Source organism: Dendrobium catenatum, unplaced genomic scaffold (genome assembly GCF_001605985.2).
Source record: "Dendrobium catenatum unplaced genomic scaffold, ASM160598v2 fragScaff_scaffold_1451, whole genome shotgun sequence".
NCBI classification, from domain to species: Eukaryota; Viridiplantae; Streptophyta; class Magnoliopsida; order Asparagales; family Orchidaceae; genus Dendrobium; species Dendrobium catenatum.
In genome coordinates this window covers 21,772-47,204 of record NW_021319913.1, presented here as the reverse complement: position 1 = coordinate 47,204, position 25,433 = coordinate 21,772, and the positions used below count along the sequence as shown (strand labels likewise).

The 25,433-nt window shown below is 37.9% G+C and overlaps 1 protein-coding gene across 1 annotated transcript in view; it reads right to left on the bottom strand.

Annotated features, from left to right (window-relative positions):
* LOC110106306 (sister chromatid cohesion protein PDS5 homolog A) overlaps positions 1 to 25,179 on the bottom strand; it is a 47,563-nt gene extending 22,384 nt beyond the window's left edge. Inside the window, exons 1-27 of the mRNA XM_020836167.2 lie at positions 24,890 to 25,179; positions 21,506 to 21,709; positions 21,191 to 21,372; positions 13,849 to 13,975; positions 13,494 to 13,712; positions 13,112 to 13,328; positions 12,874 to 13,019; positions 12,632 to 12,777; positions 11,466 to 11,615; positions 11,305 to 11,353; positions 11,046 to 11,234; positions 10,615 to 10,797; positions 9,239 to 9,393; positions 9,019 to 9,145; positions 8,789 to 8,938; positions 8,645 to 8,707; positions 8,365 to 8,501; positions 8,146 to 8,263; positions 7,917 to 8,051; positions 7,626 to 7,825; positions 4,876 to 5,032; positions 4,609 to 4,752; positions 2,329 to 2,409; positions 1,744 to 2,229; positions 1,560 to 1,649; positions 734 to 810; positions 466 to 517 (exon numbers count right to left, since the gene is read on the bottom strand). Of these exons, the coding sequence (XP_020691826.1) occupies positions 466 to 517; positions 734 to 810; positions 1,560 to 1,649; positions 1,744 to 2,229; positions 2,329 to 2,409; positions 4,609 to 4,752; positions 4,876 to 5,032; positions 7,626 to 7,825; positions 7,917 to 8,051; positions 8,146 to 8,263; positions 8,365 to 8,501; positions 8,645 to 8,707; positions 8,789 to 8,938; positions 9,019 to 9,145; positions 9,239 to 9,393; positions 10,615 to 10,797; positions 11,046 to 11,234; positions 11,305 to 11,353; positions 11,466 to 11,615; positions 12,632 to 12,777; positions 12,874 to 13,019; positions 13,112 to 13,328; positions 13,494 to 13,712; positions 13,849 to 13,975; positions 21,191 to 21,372; positions 21,506 to 21,709; positions 24,890 to 24,982 (4,077 nt within the window). The 5' untranslated portion in view covers positions 24,983 to 25,179. The remainder of the gene's footprint in view (positions 1 to 465; positions 518 to 733; positions 811 to 1,559; positions 1,650 to 1,743; positions 2,230 to 2,328; positions 2,410 to 4,608; positions 4,753 to 4,875; positions 5,033 to 7,625; positions 7,826 to 7,916; positions 8,052 to 8,145; positions 8,264 to 8,364; positions 8,502 to 8,644; positions 8,708 to 8,788; positions 8,939 to 9,018; positions 9,146 to 9,238; positions 9,394 to 10,614; positions 10,798 to 11,045; positions 11,235 to 11,304; positions 11,354 to 11,465; positions 11,616 to 12,631; positions 12,778 to 12,873; positions 13,020 to 13,111; positions 13,329 to 13,493; positions 13,713 to 13,848; positions 13,976 to 21,190; positions 21,373 to 21,505; positions 21,710 to 24,889) is intronic.
* Positions 25,180 to 25,433: the final 254 nt, after the last annotated feature.

Here is a 25,433-nt window from a genome sequence, read left to right as displayed (position 1 = left end):
AATATATTTAGCGTGAGGCGAGGCAGACCTCAACCAAGTTGAGGCGCAAGCCTCATAACAAAACTCGAGGCGTAAGCATTGAGGCGTTTTTTACTGGAATTGCGCAAAGGCGAGCCTCATATTGTGCAATTTTAAACCATGTATATAATGATGGATAGAAATAGAAGTACCATGATTGTTGTAAATGGATATTTTTATTATATAGCCTTATGATATTAACTAAAAAAAAGTTGATGATTTTATTTATTATATTTTAATGATGTTAGTGGATTTATATTATATATATACATATATGAGAATTCATTCCAAATAGATCTTAGATACTATTTGTTGTGCATCTAAATATGATGTGACCTATTCGATATAAGAATTGGACATTTTGGATCATGACACAAACAATCACATCAGTTTCATTTAAATCATTAGCTACATACATAAAGAGAAGAGTTCAACGAATAAGCTTACACTGTGTTTCTTGTTTCCACGATCAAAGGAATGCACGACGCCTTCGTAGAACCTGTGTATGATCACAAATACAAGAAGAAATTACTAGACCTTACGAAGAAAATAATATTTGTATATTTGACAAATATAATTTGACAGCAACAATTAGTTCGTATAATTGACAGCAACAATATTTGATATAAAATAAAATTTCCATTTAAACTAAATTTATTATTCAGGACCTGCCAAAGCTGATAAATATAAATAAATAGCTAACTAAATTACTTACATGTTATCTAAAGGCCACCAAACTTTAATTCTAGATCCAACCAGTTCTCCATTGGGCCGAGTCTTCTTTGATGAACTCTGAAAATATGGAAGAATTAGTCATATCCTTGAGAATATAATAAAACTCACCACCAAACTCAAAGAAGTTCTCTTTTTTCCATAGAGTTCCTCTACAGATTTTCTATCTAGTCCTTGTTTTTTCATATTTATCATTTTAAATCCTTTTCAGGAAACATTTACACCTCAAAAAGAGAATTTCTCCATCATCATTCCTGGGTATGGACAAGCTCCAACAAACAAAATAGGTGTTAAATTAGTTGTTCTGTTGCTGATGAGAAGTCAAATATTCTGATACATATAGGCGGATGAGATCAGAAGCAAATGCAGATTAACGTTGAATCCCAGCAGTACCGAGCTTATTTAGTAAAATATGATGTGTATTAATTATTAAACAAGTATTGAAAGGTAATTGAATTATACAAAGTTTATTCTTGAATTTAAACTTAAAATATACACTATTTAATTGAAATCAAAATATAAATATAGGAATATAAAACTTAAAATATTTGCATCATATTTTTGAAGTTTAAAATATACGCATTTTTCCATGCTTATTCAACTATGTAACGAGGACCACAATTGATAACCATGCTGAAGCAAATAGTAGAAGTATCATAAACAAAATCCAAACAGAGTACTAATGAATAATAATGGAGGACCATATCTCTCTATTTCACACTCATGGTAGACTAGTGTAAAAATAATAATAAAAAAATACCAAACTACCATCATTTTCTATTCCCCATGGGATTTGAGTAAAACAATACCTTCGACAAGCCAGAGATACTTCTAACTTTACGTTTTTTTGCAGAACTGCCACTACCTTTCTTGTGAGAGCCTTCTGTGACAGAGACGTTCTGAAACCAGTATGAATTTTGAAACAAAAAGGTCATTAGAACCATAGAACAAAGTAATCATCAGATGATACAGAATACAAGGAATAGACTTCACCTTCATGTCAATCACGGAAACTTCATCAGTATATGATCGATCTCCTTTTTTCTTTCCACGCCTAGATGTGCTTTGTATTTTTGGCAAAGAGGAAAGCAAAAATTCTGATTCTATTAAGGAAACATGCTGCTTCTTATCCAGGTTCGAAGAGGGGGATCTGTGAATACTGCTTGACCTTTTGCGTTTAGGAGTTGGAGCAACCACGCTGCTAGTTGCTTGACTCGCTTCACTTCGTTTTCTTTTCTGACTACCATGTTCCATACTCCTAGCTGCTTTTATGGTGTCCAAATTGATTTCTCGCACCATTCCAAGAACATCAACATCTTCATCTTTACTTTTCAAATCAAAATTCGAAGTTTGTCCTTTTGCTTTTTTCTTTTTAGTTCCCTGGCATTTAAGAAGTTTCATCATTTTTCCCAGAGGAACATCATTATCATCGTTGTCTTTCTCCAAGAGTATTTCATCCTTGTTGATAACTGAGAGAATCTGGAAGGTTCAATAGAACTATGTTACAAAGATGTTTATATACAGAACAAATCTCTTAGCATCAAATAGGATAAGCAATAGTTATAAATGCACATTAACCTGTTCTTTATCCTCAAACATAAGAGCTTCAAAATGTGCCAACGCACTTTCACCACTCAGCCAAGACTGCTCGCCATTGATCTGAAAGAAGATAGCAATACATTTACATAAATTATCCCCACAAAATAAAGTTCATGGTGTTTACATTACTGCCAATATTATCACTTATTAAAAGCAAAATCCAGAAAACAAAAGCACAAACGTAACAAATTAATAAACCAAAAAAAAAACCGTGCAGATCCAGGCATTTACATCATATAAAATTGGAAGACGCTTTGCATCAACATAACTCTATTGTGTCTTGCTTTCTAATATATCCATGGTGGTTATTATTTCCTTCATTTATGTTAATTCATTGCTCTCGAGCATGTAATTTCCTCAACAACTAGAATCAAAGCCAGGCTCTTTGGATTTCTACAGGAAAAATGGGACAAACGGCATAAAAAGATGGGAAGGTGAGGACCGACGAATTTGATGACAAGGACTTTGAAGTTACATATACCTCTCCCGAAGTCAAAAGTCACGACCATCTATCAGAAAAATTAGGATCACCTGGACAGACTAATATTACAAGTTATAAACCTATCATCAACAAAGAACATTTACTAAATGGAATAGAGATAGAGACCATGATAGTCTGGGACAACGGAACTATGAGATCTTGATCATGCCCATCATCATTCCCTCATCACCTGCTTTAAGTACACGATGATAAATTTCAAATTTTGGAAACCCTGAAAACCCCATTTCTAAACCCTAAAATTATTGTTACTATATACTGGATACTTAAGTGTCTATCTAATGACTAACCTTAATCGAAAGTTCTCTCTCATTACTGGGAGGGGTAATAAACCATAGGGGCTCGCGCCTATCAAAAACCATACCTCAGATCATAAAGTCCTTGCAAAATGAGGGTGAAATCTCTAGGCAGTGTCTTATCTAAAATACAATCTGCCTTCTGAAAAAATGTACCTCAAAACCTAATTTGTTATAACTTTCCTCGTCAACAAAAAAATCACGTAGAGGCCGGGGCTCGAATTTTTAGAGCCCACATGTCTATCTTCATAATATGAATTAATAGTTATACAATAAGGCATTAGAATTGGCCTTTTCTTCAAATAAGGAATCAAATCCCACTTGGACACTTCATGGGCACAGTTCAAGCACATCAGGAACACTTATAGGGGAAAGCAATGTCACTCTAGCCTGATTAGATCTCAAATCAAGCTTCGTATCCATTCTCTCTCTCTCTCTCTCTCTCTCTCTCTCTCTCTCTCAATTTCAATGTTAATCATTCTCTTTTGGTATCCTCTTCACTTAATGCGTCTTTTAAGCTTTATATCCAATGTAAAGACTAGGGATTTAAATTTTATGAAATCAATAAGTAAATTATGGCAAATAAAACCATATTGGCATGTATAGATATTCACATGCCATCATGTTTAGCCTTTTAGCAGATGCGGTATGTCCCCTAGCTCAAGTAATCATATCCATGAATCAATTTCAAATTCATGGTTCATAGAGCATTAAGCACACAGGAAAAGGACACAGGAAAAGGAAAAGCCTTAGTGCACTGGAAGATGATAAATTGATGTGCAGCAACTTAGAAAGGGCTCAAACCCAAACTTGATCACAACTAAATTTAGTGGGGTGAGCTGGTAAATTGTTATATGGTTGAGGGGATGAGCATTTAAAAGAGTCCAAGCATCGGTGCATCCAATAAACACCAAATTTGTGCCTAATAACTACAAATACACTTGTACGATAATCATACCAGCATTTTCTTTACCATTATGGCAGAAGTTTTCATAGACAAACCAATATACAAGTTCAATCAATCCAACCAACATCTAGCACCCAAGCTAACCTACTACGAGTAGGAAAGAGTTATTTTGAGTTAGGTTTGGAGAATCTAAAAGCTCTGGATGGGTTAGAGCTTGCTTCCAACCCAACTCTCCAAATTGAAACCCCTCCTAAGATGAGCGCCACATATTCATCTATTAAAGCAACTGGTACAGTCCACTGGCTTCTCTTAAGTTTCATAAATTTCATGCATTTATAATCTTTCTTACTGGGATCATTGACATTATAACCCTAATAATGTACATTTAGATTTAGCAAATTCATGAAAGCATCCATAGGAGGCAAAACAGATAGAGAAACTTGCATAAGCAATGAAAATGAGGGCGAAAAAATAAATAAAATGAAATTAAAAATTAAAATGTACTTAAGACTGACCTTGTTATATATAGTCTAAAAGAGCAGTTTTGAAAAGCTTACCACGGAGCTCTCTTCGTCCTTATCAGAAGCCTTGTATAAACTGGCTGGCAATGAAACTGTATTAGCTATCTCTGAAACATCCGCTTGATCAGGAACTAACTTCTTTGTAATTGACAGTCCAAGATCCGATATAGCATGTGATGTCTGTAGTTTATGGGAAATGCAATTAGATTAACACATAGAAGCCTATAACACGCATTATAAATCGAATGCTTCCAGCATGCTAATGGCATAACACATCAGATCTTGAAAATGATGGTCACATACTCTTGACTTTGCACTATCAGCTGCATCTTCTGAACACTTTATACTACGGAAAATAGATACAACTGAAGTATAACTATCCTTTCTCCTGTCAGAACAAGCTCCCGATTGCCAACCTTCATCTCCAATTAACAGCACAGAAAGAAATAAATGCAACCGCCTGGAAGCTATAAGAAAATTAGCAAACTAGAAAAAAAATATTTATTACTTATGTTCATTGTATTAAATAATTTCAAACTTATTAAAAGTTGCTTGGCTGAAAGAAGAGTTGATGTAAAGAAAAACATTTGCATGCATTTTTAGTCTTTTTATGTTTGATTTGAGGCAAAGTTAGCGATGAAAAGTTATTTTATTTTATAGTTCATTTCCTTCACAAATATTGAATGTTCAAAAAGAATTAACAAAACCCTAAGTAGCTAATACCAAGAAAAAAAATAAAATCATCTACCCTAGTGAACCACACATCAAAAATATAATATCATGCAGGGAACGTCTTCAGCAGATACTGACGGTTCAGCAAGAAAATCTGAAAAATACAAATGTTTAATAACTTTCTTCAACTGACAAGAACTCATCAAAATATAAACATCAAAGCTATGCTGCAATCATGATCATTATTATCATTAGAATAATTTTTGGTTCATTTTTATCATCATTCTTCATCAGAATCACCTATACAGTCCAACTTAAATGTAGCCCCATATATTTTCCAAATCTTTTCTCAAAAACTGCACCTCAAATAAATTTACAGACACGATTACCTAGAATTAAGGGCTGTTAGTTTAGATTTATTTAGAACGTGTGCATTTTAGTATTGCAAAATAAAACAAATGTACCATATTTTATTAATCTGAAATTATTTGGTTAGATGTAAATCATGTACAGTAATATTTTTTTTTCTTATTTAGTTGGATGTAAAGCTTGGCTGAAACTACCAAAATGTCGATGCCACCAACACACTCAAACATGCCCAACCACAAACACCTGGTGTTTTCTCCAAATCACAACCCCTAACTCTTAGAAACAAAATAAAATAAACAAGAATGGATTTGGAGAAGCTGAACAAGGGGCCACAATTATCTACTATTGATCGAGTTAGCTAATTAGTGCATCAAGTTTTTTGGACCATGGTGTAAGCTTCGACACCCAACACAAATTCTATATTATCGAAGCCCCAGAGATCGGGAACTACTAAGCAAAAGTGATAGGTGGAAAGATCATGGATCTGATGGCATCTGAATTACCCATAGCACCAGCAATTCATGGAAGGAGAGAATCACGAAGCACTCACCCTTACAGTCATGTGCATCCTTATCCTGCTAAAATCCACTATCCATGAAGGATTCTGGCTTTTATGATTGTTGATCCCTTTCCTTGTCATATAGCTGGACTTTATTTGCATGTCTATATGGTATCTAGATAAGAGCAATGAAGAGAACTTTAAAGAGAAAGATAGGTGGTGTGAGAGCAGGCGGTGGAGATAGAGTGGGGAGGTGGAGCCAAATGAGGAGAGGCGATGAAGCTAAAACGAAAACAAATGATAGAGAGCTAGATCCTAAGCACAATCAAGAGATGAGCTCAAGGATCTCTAATGGAAGCAAAATTTTAAAGGGTGGCACAGCAGATGAAGAAGAACTTGGAATATGAGTAAGAATTAGAGTGAAAAGTTATTGTTGTGTAAGAGTTAACCTTATCTAACTCTCCAAACTTCTGATATCATCTTCTACATATGACACTCTTACCATCATAGCACCTTTCTTTATCTGAAGAATTGGATTTGATGGCCCTTCAGGCCTCATCCATGAATTTCAATCACTAGTTTAAATGTGACAATTGTCTAGTGTAGTCTATACGTATTTATCACATTGCATGTCAAAAGTCACAATCATTTAGGTAATCTTAAATTTGTTTTGCAATATATATATATATATATATATTGCGCATTTAATAATTTTTAGGATTTGCATGCGCAGACCGCCAATCCAGCATAAGCATTGACGGCCATGATAAAGACATTAAAAAAGAGAGGAAAGAGCAAAAGATATCCATGATGAATTTGAATATAATCTTTGGAAATTTTATGCAACATTTCTATATTATTCCCCTGCACAACTTAAATTCTGCAGTTTATAGTTTTGGAAAGTTCTAAAAGATCATAGACAAAATACCAGTTAAAACCAAGGTAATCATAATTAATTTTCCTATAAGCACCAAAGACAGTTGAATAACAAATTATTACAGACAAAATGACACAATCTTCAACCCACAAGGGAGCTATAGAAAATCCCATGAACAATCAAGTTTTCTATACCAAAACAGACAAGTCAAAAGAATAAACAAAATGGATAAAAATTCTGACACAAAAATTTGAGTCTACTCTAAAATAAAACTCTCCTTTTAATTAAAAAAATCTCTGAAAACATGTTATCTGGCTGCATGAAATATAGCGGAAACAGCATATTAGTGCCTCAATTTTAGCATGAGATTATATGCATTTCAGTGGCTAATACCATCATAATTTAATTACATAATATTTTATGAATTATTTTGATGCGAACATCCAACCGTCCATGCCTATTCGAGGAGGAGCTGAAGATCGACGGCCGAGATCCCTTCATTTTATCTTATTGGATTTTTAAGGAGTTTAAGATGATAATTGAAATCATTGAATTGCTTGGAGAAATACAGATTGAATATTTAGTAATATAAAAGAAATGAAGAGATAATGAAAAAGAGAAAAGCAGGGTCCATACCAGTAAATGGGTTCAAAGGCTGATAGCTCCAAGCACTCATCAATATTTGGGCATGATGGGTGGTGCGCAAGAGCATGAACCAAATAAACAAGAATACTCTCTGGATACATTACTGAGGAACTCACATCATTTTGCATAGAGATCTGTCGTTGTTTAAGTTGCTGACAAATTTGAACAACCTCCAGTAGATTATGTTTGGCCTAGGAAATAGGAAATGTCAGTAGAATAAATCTTAAATGGATAAAATAAGAACTTCAGATCGATACGGTTAAGGTATTTAAGAATATTCACCTCCTTATATTCAGGAGACTGATACTGGTTTATGTTTAACAAGAAAGCACAGGCATACTTCGCATCCAACAATCGATCCTTGATGTACTGATGCACTTTGCTGATGAATAATGTCCTAAACTGAGGGTATACATCCTGCAAATCATTAAATGACAATAAAAAAAAATTTCAAGATGCAAAAAGACAATGCTCATTACAGTTATTGATTGCCAAAGTATTGTGAATGGACCTCTGAAATCCTCAAGGTTATATAGAAGACGTCAAGAGGTATCATATGGTCCCACAGCCTTGACAACCGAAGGACAGATTTTGCTGCAGTAAGCCTCATATGCGCCTTGTCAACAGCACTAATAAAAGCCATTCAAGCTCAGCAAAATTAATGATTAAGAGCGAGAAAATAAATCAGAGAACTACATAAAGGCCAACTTTTATTGCTTTCCTTCGGTACCTTGATTCCACGTCTTTTGAGATATCACCATACGCTAGAACATTTCTGAGCAATGCCACAAGCTTATCAATCCCAGTTCGTGAAGGAGCATCTTTGGCAGGTAAATAACTCTTCACCAAAGTTTTGATGCCAAGCATCTGCAATATATAAATATAAGCGAAAAAGGAACTGAATCATGAAATTCATGTCACAAATAATAGAACAGAGAATCTTGATTAATATTAGAGTAGCACATGTTTTATAAATGGATAAGTGAATCCTGACAACACACTATTCAAACCTTTAATGAACAGAGTTCAGTTCTTTCATTCCAATCAATACCGTCCAAAGCAGCAGCCGTATCCTGAAGAAGAGGCCCAAACAATGTGCAATTAATAAAAACACAGCTTCAAATAAGTGAAGATTTTAGACTGGAAGAACCTACATTACTACGCTTCAAGACTTTCTTGGATATAAACTCCACAATTTCATCTTCCCTAGTTTCAAAAACTGGCATTGCAATTTGTGCTATACACCCAAGAGATTGCAATATGGATGGAAGGTGTGTTTTCTTCTCCAACATATCCACAAGCCTCTGCAACATTTAACAGTGTTGGATAACATTTAAGGCTTCATGAAACATCTATTCAAGAAGAACAAATGCGTTTCCAAAACCTTGTATAAAACAGAAAGTGACTTGAGACCATCATCTTTGGTTATTGCGGCTATAGCATGTACAGCAAATTTAGCTTGCTTGCGAGTACCCTCTAGACATAGCCGTTCTAGTACTAGATCAACAGGGCTGCAGATTAAAAGAAATGCTTGATGGAACAAATAAGAATCAATAATGAAGCATATATTTTTAATAACTTCCAATACAGATTCAAGATTTTACCTTGATGTCATAGCCAACTGTTCTCGAATGGTCCCTCCTGCTTTTGCTAAAACACGAGTAATTCCTTCTTTAATTATGTCATTGTCCTCCTTCAGCAGATGCACAAGATCCTCTTCGCACCCAATAAAAAGGTGGGGAGAAAAAGAAGCTATTACCTGCAAAGTTACAAATCAGACGATTAGAACCATGTGCTACAAACCAGCAATCTTACAAATAAAGAACAAGAAAACAGCTAGAAAAGAATAATACATGGCAGGAGAAGAATCTAAAATATACTATTACTTCGATTAAGTGAAACTGCCAAAACATGATTTAGGCTTCATTTGGGACGGTTTTTTTACTGCTTCTTAAAGCAGCTTTCTAGTACAAACATTTACTAGAAAGCTGCTTTAAGAAGCAATAAAAAAGCGGCCCCTTATATTCTCAGCATATCCTACTTGAGCTATGGAATATTTATTTGCAGCAAGCATACAAGAAAGCTTTCAGAATGTATGCTGTGCGCCAATTAGCAATAATGCCAATATGTAGTAATGTAATTGCACTGGAAACTAAAGCAATTTTCAAACACAATGTTACTTGGAGGGGTATCATATGTGTAGGATGGAGACTAAAGTTTTCTCACGAGTCAAAGTTCCTTAAAAGAAGACCGACATCTTACAAAATATTATTGCAAGGCAATCCAATCCAGTATGCTCAGCAAAAAAGTAGGCTAAAATGCCTGCAAGAAACAATGTACTGGTATAGTTTCTTAGGCACCTAGTTATCATTTTTAGTTCACTTAGGATAATCGAATCTTAATGGCATAAATTATGAATTTAAAGTTTAGAAATGATCTTTCTTTATTAGATTTAAACGAGAATTTGACTTTTAACAGGACAATGGAGAAAAAGGGTTCATGTAGCCAATCCCACATAGTGGGACAAATGCCTGTTGTTGTTGTTGTACCTAAATTGCAATGACAAACCAAGATAGTACAAAAAAAAGCTGAAAAAACCATTAATTCAAGATACAAACCAGCAATTGCAACTTGCAATAACATAGAAAATAGAGAAGATTGTTCATCGCCATGATAAATAAATTAGCAAATTTAGAAAGATAGGAGGAACAGAATAAAAATAAAGTGAAACCATGATCCATTAACATCATATTAGATCTTTTTCGCTTTCAAGCACCTTATTCATGGAACTCACAGAGAATGATCAATATTTAAATTTAATATTTACAAGTCAGACAACCATATGAAGAAGATGAGTATGCCTCACAATAGCATAACAGAAAAGCACAGCAGCTGCTTAAATGTAAGAAACAAAATATAGCCTACAGATTAGCATTTAATGAAAACAAATATGCATTCAAGTACACGAATTAAATCTTACCGTTAGTAGGTCCATGCATGACAAAATGAATTTTACATCACCAGAAGATCTTTGCTCGTCAGATTCTAAAATAATTTCCTTGACAAGCTCCTTGTTAAAGAATAAGTATGAGCACTTTACTGTAAGCATATCCATAAATTCATAAAGCGAATGCCTTTCTCCAAGGATCTTAAGCAACTCATCCTGCATTTCAAATTTTTTAGAAAAAGTTCAGGTCATCCCAAATCAGGCAAATTCTCTGTTACAATAAATAAAAGTAAAAAAAATGTAGCATTTATGGTAATTTAATATCCATTGTATGACTTGAAACTTGAAGCTCACAACATTTCACCAGAAAGAATGATTTTGTTTGCCAAGCATATCATGGCAGCCACTCATTACAGGTAAGATTTTTTTTTAAAACACTAAAGATGAGCTGAAGTAGCAAATACCCGGCATGACCAAGCTTGACAGAAACTGGTGTCTGGATCAAGCAAGATCATCATTAATTTCCATATATTCTGGTCTTTTAACTGATTAAGCATCTGAAAACCTTCCTCTGCCTTAGCAGCATCATGAAACATGCGGGACATAAAGCGGAAAAAACCATTAAGCTTCTTTTGGATCTCTGGGACATTATCCTGCTTCCAAGAAAGATTGCTTTTATGATGGAAAATTGTCAAAATTTTAATAAAATTAGTCCTTACGAACCTGACGGGTCTGTCTAAGAGTCAAATACTTCAGAAACTCTTGCTGTAACCTGCAATCCAACAGGAAATCACCTGAAAACCCGTGGAAAGCTATCAAATACTAGTGATGTATGCATGCACGCTGTTAAATTTTAAAAACTATGATGATCGATTATCACTAACCTTTGCTTCTGTAGCAGAATCTGCTCAAGTGCCTTCACTTCTACTCTCTCAAATGTAGAGAACACTTTAATCCAATGTTTTACTCTATCTCTAATTGCCAAATCACGGGGGAACAAAGAGCCGCACAAAATGAATTCAATTGTCTCTGGTCTGCAAATCACATATTTAAGTTACATGCTGATCACAAACAAAACATCCACAAGTAGATTAGACCTCGATGAGAACTACAACCCAAACAAGGAAAGTACCCAATCACCTCATTAATAACTAAAGTTTATTCATAGGATAAAAACAAGGGAAAAAATGATAAAGTTAAAAAATGCAATCATAATTGACTAAAAATTTAGCCACCAGTATCAGCAACAGTAGAACCTAAACCATTAAAGTGATATCATTTCTCATAGAAGTCAAATAGGCTGCACATATATCAGATATGGAAAGCATCACTAGTAGAGAGCTGGTTAAGCTAAAGAGACGAAAACAAACCTTGATAGTAGTAATATATTTTTCTAATATTAACACCTATAAAAAAAAGCAGGCACATTGAATCTTGAAAAGACCTCTCTACTATGTAGATGGGAAGGTTACGTACAGAAACCTATCCCCATAAACTAAAATGAGTAGGATCATCATGTAGTCAAGTTGCTTTTATATAGTCATCCACCAGAACAAAGTAACCCAAATAATACTCAAATGCTCCTGACAAACAATAGTACTTAGCCAACCAAAAAACTTTTATCTATCCTTCTAATCCTACTTAGGCTTCGTTTGGGACCGCTTTCTTACTGCTTCTTAAAGTTGCTTTTTAGTGTAAAAATTAAAATTTTTGTACTAGAAAGCAGCTTTAAGAAACAAAAAGAAAACCGTCCCAAACGAAGCTTTAGATGATATGGCGACCATCCATTCAAGAGATAAATGCTTAGTTGATGATGGGATTGATTACCGTTCTTTTTTAAGCTTTATCAATCAATTTTACTAATGAATAGTCACTAAAGAGTCATTCAAAGAAATGATAGCATGGTAGATTCCCATATAGGATACCAGTACAGAGAACGATAGCAAGCAGCTAAAAGGCTGTTATAAAATAATAAGCAACATATAACTGAACCAAAAAAAAATATAAATTATCAGAAGTAATGCATTAAACAAACTCTTATGTTTCTTACCTAAAATCTTTGTCATATAAGCACCGTAATACTCTGCCAGGTATCCATTCAAAATCATCATCATTTAACAAAGCATTTGTATGCTTCAAACAATAACATCTGTAAACATCAGCCAGCCTCCCCACGGTGTACCATTTGACAGAGAGCTAACCAAATACAAAAAATAAGAAAGTTTCAAAATTAGCCAGATATTGAAATAAATGAAGGCCTAAAATTAATGGCAATGAAGCAAGAGGGCAAACAGATTTGTCACGGAGGCGCTCTGCCACTATTTTAGCAGTTTCAACTGGTATGACTTTGACAGAATGGCATGCTAGATCACAAATTGCGGCAACAACATGCTTGCGAACATTTTCATCATAATCCAATAACCGATCTGAGAGAGCCTCTACAGAACAACCGTCAAGCACACGGTCACATATTATATTCAGAATTTATGTATCAAGAAAAACAAGAATAAATTTCTCTGCAACTTCTTACTAATTATCAGAGGAGCTTCAGGTCGGGAAGTGTTCAACATCAAGCAATTCTTCAAGTGTCCAATTACAGAAACACGAATATCAGCAACCCTATCAGTCAATCTTTTCACAAACTCAGAGAAAAGCGGCTGAAAAGATTCGGAAATAGGAATTCCTGATAAAGCAAATAGGTCTCCAAGTAGTTGGACTGCCTTCTGTCGAATGTCTAACTTATCTGCCTAAAAATTTGAGGAGGAGGATTATGGGAAGTGTTAAAATAATCGAAAAGAAAAAAAATGCCATTTTTTTCACATAGGGGTATGAATGTTAGATATCTGAAGGTCCTGAAATATCACAAGAATGCCCTTATGATAGGGCCTTTGCATATGGAATGAAGCATTTACCAGCAATTCTCCAGTCATAAATGGAATTATTCCAGAAAGAATTTGTGGAACACACTGATATAAATCATAAATGACTTCATGATAATCAAGTGTACTATTCAAGTTACTGCTATCTCCAGATAGTGATGAGATAAGAAAATGCCGTATGGAAGGTTCAAGCTTTCCAGCACAATGCTCTATCACATTCATAGCAAGCTTCCTGGCTGCCATTGTAAACTCCTAGTAACAAAAAAAAAAAAAAAAACTTAATTAATAAAGAACCCAAATATTGTTACCTAAATTAAAGTTCAGTTTCACATGTTAAAATTCAAATTAAATGAGAAGAAAGAACAGATAAATAATCAGTATAACTCACACTCCTTTTACGGCCCAAAGGAGACAATATGGTAACTAGTAGATTCTCCTGTATCTCCTCACTTTCATCAAGTATAAGGACCATGATTGTTTGCATTGAAGCACGAACGTTATTTGGATGCTCATCACTGCATGCAATGAGTCATCTTAGGTGTACATTTCCAGGTCAATGAATTCACATGAGAATAGCTAAAATCGTTAGAACATAAACATTGAAAACCTTTCACAAGTACGTCACAGCAGTCTCATATGAGAATGGCACAAAAAACATCACAGAATGCACTAAGCAGAGAGTTTATGCGGATCTAAGAACCATTCTGATAGGAAATACTTGATTTCAAGTATTTCCTAACCAAAGTCTGAAGCAAATCTCAAAGAATTCTGCTGTTTACAGCAGGAAAACAGCAAACAGTGGATCAAAACAGTAAATTCTGAGAGGAAATTGGAGAAAAAAATCACCCAAACACTTGTATTTCACTAGTAGATGAAAGAAAAATAGCAAAGATACAAAGATTCGAGAGGAGGATCGCACTCTCCCAATCTCTAGAATACGATCTAGAGCCCTAGCCACCAAAGAAAAACAAGAGAACCTTCAGAAAATTTCACATCAACTTAACCCTAGCATTTTCCCCCTACTTAATGCATGAAATTCAAAATTAATACAAAAGGACTTAATTGCCCTCGCCCCACCCCCTTTTGGCTCCAAGATTGATTTGAATCTCAAGTGGACCCCACCCTTTCCCCCTTCATTGAAGCCGCCGGCCCCCCCTGCTGTATACAAATCGGACCGGCCCAGGGGGCTGGACCGGTTCATGGAGGACCGGTCTAACATTACCGCCCTCCCAAAGAACCACATTGTCCTCAAGGTGGAAGTCAGGAAACTATTGCTTCATCCGCTCGTATGGCTCCCACATGGCCTCGTAGTCAGAAAGGTTCTTCCATTTGATCAAGACTTCTGTAGCTCCATCTGCTTTCTAACGAACCTCCATGAGCTCTAAAGGTTCCAATACCATTTCCATCTCATCAGTTAATGTCATTGGTAACTCCGAACTGGCATTATGATCTCCAATGGCTCTCCTCAGCTGAGATACATGGAAAACGGGGTGGATCGTCGCCGTAGGTGGTAGTTTCAAACGATATGCTACGGCTCCAATTTTCTCCAACACTTCATAAGGACCGAAGTACCTTGGAGCAAGCTTCTCATTCCTCCGGTTGGCGACCATTTTCTGTCGATAAGGACGGAGTTTCAGAAACACACTCTCGCCCACCTCAAACTGAATGTCCCTCTGATGTCCATCAGCTTATTTTTTCATAATCTGTTGAGCCCTCAACAGATGTCTTTTTAATTCTTCAAGCACCCTATCTCTCTCCTCCAAGTACTCCTCCACTGAAGAAACTGGAGTATTGCTACTTCCAAAATGCACCAAGTGGGGCGGATCCCTTCCATACAACACGTTGAACGGGATCATCTGAGAGGCTGAATGAAAAGAGGTATTGTACCAATACTCGGCCCATGATAACCATTTAGCCCATAGTTTAGGTGTCTCTGACGCAAAGCATCTCAAATAAGTCTTCAAGCTCCTGTTGACTACTTCAATTTGACCATCCGTCTGTGGGTGGCAAGCAGTACTCCTTTTCAGCATAGTCCCATGTAGTCTGAACAATTCTTTCCAAAAATGGCTGAGGAATACTTTATCCCTGTCTGATACTATCGCTTCTAGTAACCCATGTAATCTGACTATCTCTCGGATGAATGTAGATGCTACTGTCACCGCAGTATAGCGATGGCGAAGAGGGATGAAGTGAGCATATTTGCTCAGTCTATCCACTACCACCAAAATCACAGTGAATCCCTCAGAGAGGGGTAGCCCATCAATGAAGTCCATAGATACCTCCTCCCAGACTAGACCTGGTAAAGCTAATGGCTGCAGTAACCCCCCTGGTGACATAGCTAGATACTTATTCCTTTGGCAGACCTCGCACCTGGATACCATCTCTTCCACGTCTTTATGCATACCCTTCCAGTACAGCTCTGCCGCTAGTCTCATGTATGTCTTTAGCACTCCTGAATGACCTCCCACTGCAGTCCCATGGAACTCCTGGAGCAATTGTGGGATGTGAATTGATGTTCTGGGCAACACAAACCTCTCCTGATACAACAATCTCTCCCCCTCCAATGAGTACCCCGGATGGCTGCTCTCTTCCTTTAGTAAGTCCGCGCTGATCTTGCATAGTTCTTCATCCCTGACACTCTCTTCCTTGATGGCTTCCCAATCTAGCATCATTGGAACTGATACATCTATAGTCTGCAGCTCCCCCATACATCTGGACAAGGTATATGCTACCTTATTTTCTACCCCTGGCCTGTACTGAATCTCAAAATCATATCCCAGCAATTTGGATAGCCACTTCTGATGCTCCTCCGTCACCATGAGTTGTTCCAGCAAATATTTCAGGATTTGTTGGTCGGTCCTGACTATGAAATGTCTCCCGAGTAAGTAGGGGCGCCACTTTTGAATGGCCAAAACGATTGCCATTAATTCCCTCTCATAGACAGATTTCAGTCAGGCTCTTGCAATCAACACCTGACTGAAATAAGCAATGGCCTGTGATTCTGCATCAGCACTGCCCCTAATCCATACCCAGATGCATCTATCTCTACTATAAAGACCTGAGTGAAATCTAGCAAAGCTAAGACCGATACTGTGATCATAGCTTTCTTCAACTTCTCAAATGTTGTCGTGGCTGCCTCCCCCCATAGGAATCCATCTTTCTTCAACTGTTCAGTGAGTGGCCAAGCTATAGTGTTGTATCCCTTCACAAATCTCCTGTAGTACCCTGTAAGCCCTAGGAATCCCCTCAACTCCTTCAGATTTTTAGGCAGTGGCCACTTTAACATGGCTTCAATCATGGACTGATCTGCTGCTACCCTTTCCTTAGATACCATGTGCCCCAAGTACTCCACACTGGCTTGTGCGAAGCAACACTTTTTTAAGTTAGCCCTCAACTGGTGCTCCTGAAGAACTTCTAACACATTCTTCAAATGCTCCCAATGCTCCTCCTCTGTTCTGCTATACACTAGGATGTCATCGAAGAATACTAAAATAAATCGCCTAAGATATTGTTTGAAGATCTTGTTCATGAGTGCTTGGAAGGTGGCTGGGGCATTGGTGAGGCCAAAGGGCATCACTAGGAACTCATAGTGGCCCTCATGAGTTCTAAAAGTGTTCTTCGGAACATCTTCTTTCTTCATTCGAATTTGATGATATCCTGATTTCAAGTCGACCTTGCTGAAGATCACTGTTCCACTCAATTCATCTAACAGTTCGTCAATCACTGGTATGGGAAACTTATCAGGTACAGTTTCCTTGTTAAGTGCACGGTAGTCCACATAGAACCGCCAGCTGCCATCTTTTTTCTTCACCAATAGAACAGGACTAGAGAACGGGCTGGTGCTGGGCCTGATGATCCCTGCTTCCAGCATTTCTCTGATCAACTTTTCTATTTCGTCCTTCTGAAAATGAGGGTAATGGTAAGGTAGCACGCTGACAGGTGACACTATCTCCTTCAATGTGATGGCATACTCCTGCTCCCTGGGTGGTGGCAACCCTTGAGGGGGTTGAAAAACCTCATAAAATTCCTGGATAAAAGGTTGCACAGAGAGAGGTATGTCTTCCCCTTCCTCCAATCTATGTAATTCCACCCAATAGCCTTCCCCCTCCTCCTGAATTGTTTTAATTAGGGATTTGAGAGAAACCCCTGCCTTGGTCAGCCCCGCATCCCCTTGAATCACTCTCTTCCTTCCTCCCTTCACCAACTCCATCCTCAGAGTACCCCAATTGATCTTGGTTTCCCCCAAAGTGTGCAACCACTTCATCCCTATGATGACATCCGTACTCCCCAATTCTAGGGGAAGGAAGTCTTCCTTCACTGGGATACCTTAAATCTTCAGCACCACCCCTCTACAGACTCCTCTTCCCAGTTCTACCTTTCTCATGTCCATCATCACCCCATAGCCTCCTGTATCTACTAACTCCAACCCCAGCAGCTCCACCATCTGGATGGAAATGAAATTGTGGGTTGCCTCACTATCAATCAACACCACAACTTCACGGTCAGCTATCTCTCCTTTCATCTTCATAGTGTGACTCGGAGTGAATCCCACTACAGAGTTAAGAGAGACTTCCGCTACATTCAGATGCAACTTTTCCTCCTCCACCTCAGGACCGCTTCCCCCTCCCTCTTCGTCTTCCTTGTCTTCACAAACGAGGATAACTTGAAGATTTCAATACTTGCACTTATGCCCTGACATGTATTTTTCGTCACATCGGAAACACATCCCTTTTGTTTTATTCTCTTGTATTTCCTTCTCAGTAAGCTTCTTGAATTGCCCCCCATTTCCTCCTCCTGTTGCTTTTTTCCTTCGGAACTTCTTTCATCCCTCCTGTGGACGCTCCCTTGCAGGCTAGGCGGGTAGTAATCCACCTGTAAGTGCCTCCTGAACTGCTGTTCCCGTCTTCCTCTTCACAAACGAGGATAACTTGAAGATTTCAATACTTGCACTTATGCCCTGGCACATCGGAAACACAGCCCCTTTGTCCTCTTCTCTTGCATTTCCTTCTAAGTGAGCTTCTTGAATTGCCCCCCATTCCCCCCCCTGTTGTTTTTTTCCTTCAGAACTTCTTTCATTCCTCCTGGGGGCGCTCCCTTGGAGGCTAGGTGGGTAGTCGTCCACCTGTAGGTGCCTCCTTAACTGCTGCTCCTAGCTCCCTTCTCCATATTCTTTTGATTTTCGACCAGTTGTGCAAGCTTCATGGCCTCCCCCAGGTCCCTGGGCATCAGGACCTTCACCGCTGCTCTAATCTTTGCCTTTAATCCCTTCATGAAGTTTCCCTCCAGCACAATATCGGACAGGCGCTCCACCCTACTAGCCAGATGCTCAAATCTCTCTCGGTAGTCCGCTACAGACCCTTCCTGCACTAGGGCAAAGAACTGCTCGTAGAAGTCTCCTCCCTGGTCGGTTTGGCAACGCTCTATCAAACTGTCCTTGAATTCTTCCCAGCTCCGGATTGGTCTTCTCTGATCTCTCCACAGGTACCAAGAGAGTGCCTTCCCTTCCAGACACAAGCCCGTTGCCGATAATTTCTCCTCCTCCGTTAAGCCGTTAACGACAAAGTACCTCTCCACCTTGTAGATCCACCCATAGGCATCCACCCCTTCAAAAATGGGCATTTTTAATTTTCTCACCTTCTGATCCCCGCCATTTCCCCTTATTCCTCCGTAGTTTCCCCTCTCTCATGTTCCTAGGCCTCCCCATGTCTCCTGATCTTCCCTTGCTCTACCATGCCCCCATCCCCCTTCAAGATCCCCTCTCCAATCTTCAAAAACAGCCCCGTGGCGTCCATAATAACCCCCCCCCCGTGCCCCAACCAGCACCTCTTGGCTCCACGCCTCCATACCCTTGCCTTTCCCCGTATCTTCCTCCTCTCTCCTCCCTTTGGAAAGGCTCCAAATGAGGTCTACCCCTACTCCCTTCCACGATTTCCACTTCCTCTTCCTCCCTATGGATTTCCGAGTTGGTGTTTTCGCTTCAAGCCCTTTTGCATCCGACGCCGCCGATTGAGTTTGAAACTCCAACATCTTCTTTATCATATCCCATAGGTCGGCCACTTGCCCTTCCATGGACGAAATCCTTTCCTCCACGGTCTCCTTGATTTGATTCATCTCTCCTTCAAGCCTCTTTTCCAAAGCATCCACCTTCTTAGCCGTCATCTCCTACGGCTTGAAATTTTTTAGACGAACTCTAGATCTGAAAAAAAAAATTCAGCAATTTCCACTTTGCCGGCACAAATTTCAGCCGCTGAAATCTGTCAAAAACAGCCAATGATTGGTCCCAAGACTTGCTCTGATACCCTAAACCCTATTTCCTAACCAAAGTCTGAAGCAAATCTCAAGGAATTCTGCTGTTTACAGCAGGAAAACAGCAAACAGTGTATCAAAACAGTAAAATTCTGAGAGGAAATTGGAGAAAAAAATCACCCAAACATTTGTATTTCACTAGTAGATGAAAGAAAAATAGCAAAGATACAAAGATCCTCTATTCGAGAGGAGGATCGTACTCTCCCAATCTCTAGAATATGATCTAGAGCCCTAGCCACCAAAGAAAAACAAGAGAACCTTCAGAAAATTTCACATCAACCTAACCCTAGCCTTTTTCCCCTACTTAATGCATGAAATTCAAAATTAATACAAAAAACACCCTTTCCCCCTTCATTGAAGCCGCCAGCCCCCCTGCTGTATACAAATCGGACCAGCCCAGGGGGCTGGGCCGGCTGGACCAGTCCATGGAGGACCGGTCTAACACATTCTTTGAAAGCAAAAGCCTATTTGTCAAGAGCAAAAAATGAAGAATGCCGTAATACAAGGAGAAATGAAATGAAGCAAAAATCCAGGTTTTTGCCCAATGAAATACATCCTGAATTGCAAAATCTGAAAACGTTGCACGGCATGCTTCCATGAGTTCGCATTTAGCTGCAAATAAAACAAAATTTTAAACTGCTAATTCAATCATCTACGCATCACTGTAACTAGTTAATCATCCTCCTCCCAGTCTTCCCAAGTTAAAATTATATTGGGTGATAACATTAGAGCTTTTGCTGCTTTGAGTACTGATCATGTAAGAGCAGTAAAATACAATGAAAGGGATGAAGGGTTTTACATAATTCTGTAAGAAAAAATAATGAGTTTTCATATCATCTTTTCTTTTTCTTCTTTTGGCACTTTTTCTATAAGCCCTACTTCGCTTAACACAATTTCCAAAATGATCTACCAAGAATTTCTTGGATGCTTCCATGCCAAGTAACACCAGCACTAAGCAGAGCTCGTCACAGAAACTTTCTACAGCAGTATTTCAGCCCTTTTTCTAGAAATGTTCACAATGCCAGCTGCCTCTAAATTGGGGCTGTTGAATCTTTGTAACCATTCAGTCTTTAGCTAAAATCATAGTAATGGTCTCCAATTCGTTAAGGGATAATAATATATTAAAAAAAAGACAATATTAGAATTTAAAACCAACTAATAAAGACATGATCGAAATAATCAAAGAGTTTCAGCAAGAAATTGGATATATATAAAATCAGCAAGCAAATACAATTTAATTTTCAAAAAATATATTTATGATATGACATTTTTTTATCAAAATCAATCGTAGAACAAAATAATATAGAATTGTGTGCATGAAATGCCAGCTATATATATATATATATATAATCTACACACAATAGCTTTACAACTCTACATTTAAAAATAAAGAACAAAACTCGGATCTAAATTCAAAACCTTACCTGACAACACTGAAAAAAATTTGGAACATATCATTTATGAGGTCATAACACTCAAGATCCAACATCACAACACATGATCTGTATCTTGCAAGTGTCTCCAGGATTATAACCGTCCTCTTAAAAGATGGAGTGTTAGTATCCTTTAAACCGCTAAATGTACTTACAATCAAATCAAAAATGTCCTGCAATAAAAAAGGTAAAACTTGTAATGAGGATTTATGATATAAAAATTACCTAGAAAATACATGTAATAATATCACACAAGCTCATTTCTAAAGATATTAGAATAAATTAATTCTCCTAAGAAGAAAATACCCTGAGAACATCATCACTATAAGGTGCTTCAGGAGCTGTTATCCGAGTGATCTCACAAATACATGCTGCCACAAGAACTCTCACATCCCTATCTTGGTGCTTTAAAACATCTTCTTTTGCAATTGCATCAAAACATGGCTTCATTGCACCCAGCATAGAAGGTGGTGGTGATTGTTCCAATTCAGATAGACAGTTTTCCGCTTGCTACAAAATGAAATCACAAGGACAGATCATTTTATAAAACAAAGCTGCTGCATGCATTAAAAAGAGTATTCATGGCATAAGAACATTTTCACTGAGTGTTTTCTGTATATATCTAGCTATTTCAAATCCAAAAGCTCGTTTCTATAGTTCCACATTGTAGAAAACAAAATTATTAGAAGTTTACATTTAATCTAGTTCAAGTCCTGCTGAATTCTAGCTGAATTAGGTTTTTAGACATGCCTATGAGCAGGTAAAGGGCCAACTGGATTTTCTGAACTGTCGGCTTCATTAAGCATCGATTCTAATTAATTCTGCTCATTTATTTATTTTGTTCAAGAACATCTTCAGAGATATCCAAGACACATCATATTCTCTTATACACAGCTAGCCAAGGCCAACCAAACCTCTACTATCTCAAGTATGAGAGAAACTCAACAAATAAATATTTTTTGCATATCATCAAAATTTTATCCTAGCATTTCCTATTCTCCAATGACTATGGAAGCAATATTTCATGCATGAGACCAACAGAATCATGCATGAGACCACTGGCATGTTCATACACGAGAGACCCCAATCCCAAAGTAAATACTCCGCGCATGTCATGACTGATATACTTCTATTCTTTCATGCAACTCGGTCCTCCAAAAGAATACTTTTGGCTTGTCAAGCATAGAGCATATCCACTTTTTCCTAGTCATTCATTCTATCTTGAGGAGCAAAGCTCCATTATTCCGTACATTCCTAAAAATATTCACATTGTTGCACTTAGTGCATAGCTGCTTTCTCCTAGTCCTTCCTACTTTCTCTATGAATTGGATTACATGATTCCAAACATTGATCATATATGCCTTACTACATTTATTTTTAGTAATCAATCATCCAATTCATTTGTCCTAAACATTGATGCAGCACATCATGTGGATGAAGATAATCAAGTTAAAAGTCCAACTATAAGAGTTAAGACAAAAACACGTGTTCTAAACTCTTCACAACTCTTTTCCAACTTCATAAGCATTCTCTAAGACTGATAAATCAGCATACAAAACCTTAAACTCACTCTAAATACTTCCACATAGTCACCAGCCCAATTAGGGAACACTTGGATCTAGTTTTAATCCCTACACTTTGAAATCCTCTTCAACCCCATCAAACTCTACCATCAACTCTAAATCATAAGTTCACTTCCTAAGCTAATCTTATACAATCATCTCCCGTCATTTATCCCTCATAAAAGTCCTCCCAAAAATGATCTTCCAAATTAGTCCAAATTGGACAAGTCTTGGAATTCCTACTTAGTGTCAAAAATTGACCCGAGCCGAAATCTAACCCGGACCTGAGCCAAAAACTTTCAGGTTCGGGTCAACCCGTTTACCAAACGGATCGGGTTCGGGTTTCGTTTCTTGGCCCGTTTATAAAATTATGTCGGGTTCGGGTTGACCCGGAAACCCAAACTCAACCCGAGTTGACCCAAGAACTCGCACCGTCTCGCTCAGTCGCTCACGTGACTCGCATACACAGTTGCCTAACCATAAGGCCCTCACGGCTGAACTGGACTCCACCGGCACAGCCGAACAGCCTGCACACCGTACCGAAGTCCTCTCGCTCGCCCCAACCTGCACAACGCCGCCTACCGGCAACAAGCTCTCCTCACGTGGTCTTGCCCTGACCGTGGTCGTCATTGCCTACATACCACGCTGAGCCGTCGACCGTTGTCGCCCGCTCCGCAGTCGCACTCGCTGGTTTTGAATCAAACGGGTCCACGGGTCGGGTCCAATCGGATCAACCCAGTAACCTGCGTGGGTCGGGTCCGGGTTGAAATAACTGACATGTTTGCAAAAATGAGTGGGGTTTGGGTTGGGTCAACTAGTGTTAGGTCAGTTCCGAGTTGGACCTGAACTTGCCCCGTGACCCGATTTTGATAGCCCTATTCCTACTAAGACACCCTCTAAACTCCTCATCATTTTACCATAAACTCCTTAATACCTCTATAAATATCAAACTAAAGATCTATAATTTTGCTAACCATTAATCTTACCAAATGACTACCCACCACCATCAAACACCATATCCATTGAGACCTATCAATATTCCCCTGAACATAAATTTAGATGGATCCCGAGATTATCACTTAAGGATGCAAAGGTGCGAGGCTTTGTTGGATTCTTATGGGAAGAGCACATGAGCTTCTACACTAAGATCATTGGAAAAGCCCTTTTTTTAAGTGGGACAAAAGTTTTTGTTCATTTAAATTTTTAACTTTTTATAGTGATCGTCATCCTAGTTGATTACCATTACTTTCATAGCACTATTCATATGTACTTTTACAGTATAACTTCGTAATAGTTTGTAGTAAAATTTGTTCAAACTTCTAAGGTTATATAAAAAGTGGTCAATTATTAGGATATGAAAAAAAAAAGGTCAAGCAATTTAGGTTTGGCAAACTGCAAAGACTTCTAAAGACACAAAAATTAATAGTTCCTCGGAACAATTTGAACAAGTGAGTTCAAATAAGTTAAAAATCTTAGAGCAATTGATGAGTTCAATTAAGTAAATACAGTTTAAGCTAAAATATTATAATAAAAAAACAAAACAATTAACAGGAGAGCTTCAGAAAATTGACTTCTGCTTGTCTCTCGAGTCACAGCCCATTGAAAAAGGAGAATGATCACCTCACAAACAAAAAATTAATGAAACTCTAGTCCATGCAAGCTTCATTCTTCATGGAAAATCTCCCTCAGGTTAATGACCAGTATCCCCTACCTCAGATGGTTGTTTCATTCACCCCAAGCAAAACAATTGCCCTTCTAATCACAGAATGTAACCCAATAAACACCAAAGGTACGCCATTTTGCATCAAAGAAGCAATTTTGCGTTAAAAATGTAAAGGATACCGAATCACTCTTTGGACTACATCCACATTACATACGTTCAATGCTTATTAGCATGCCGTGATGGAAAGAAGGCCAATGAAAATCACCAACAAAAATAAATTCCAGTTCATCGCTTCGAATAAATTCACCAACTGAACCCTAGCTCTAACCCAAATACGGCACCCACGCATGGATAACCTCAGGAACGAACTAACATAACATCAAAATGGATCTAATAAGATGATTTAAACACAAACAAAAGCTCGGATCCGCCGCAGATAAATTGGGAGAAAAGGAAAAAACCCACCTTTAAGAGTTTGATCAGCGCATCCTTTGAAGCTGGTTGACTCTGAAGTTTCGAACCAACTTCTCTCAACTGCTGCTGCAGCTTTTGCGCCATGTCTTACTCCCCAATGGAGAACTGAGAGACAAGGGGGGAGCGAAGAGATGAAAGAAAATGTTTTTCTTACTTCAGTTTTTCATTCTACACGGCTACTAGGTCGGAAATGGAACCACTGAAGTCTCGGAGCTTTCATCCGACCTTTGTGCTCATCGATCGTGAGATGAGCGAGCCGGTGCCTATGAGTAGACGATTGCTTCAGAATAGTTCGATCGCAAAGTAAGCCTCGAATTTGGAAGTTATTACGGGATTAGCCTTTTTAATAACCGGTGGATCCTGTTTTGTGGTTATCCAGTAGTCGTTACCCTGACATATAACAGCAACTGTAAATTACATTTTGTTTATGATGATGATGATAACAACAATAATAAGTTAATAAGATTTTATTTTACTATATAGGGTCTATTATATTTTTTTATTGTGTCTTATTAATAATCAAATTCTCGTCTAA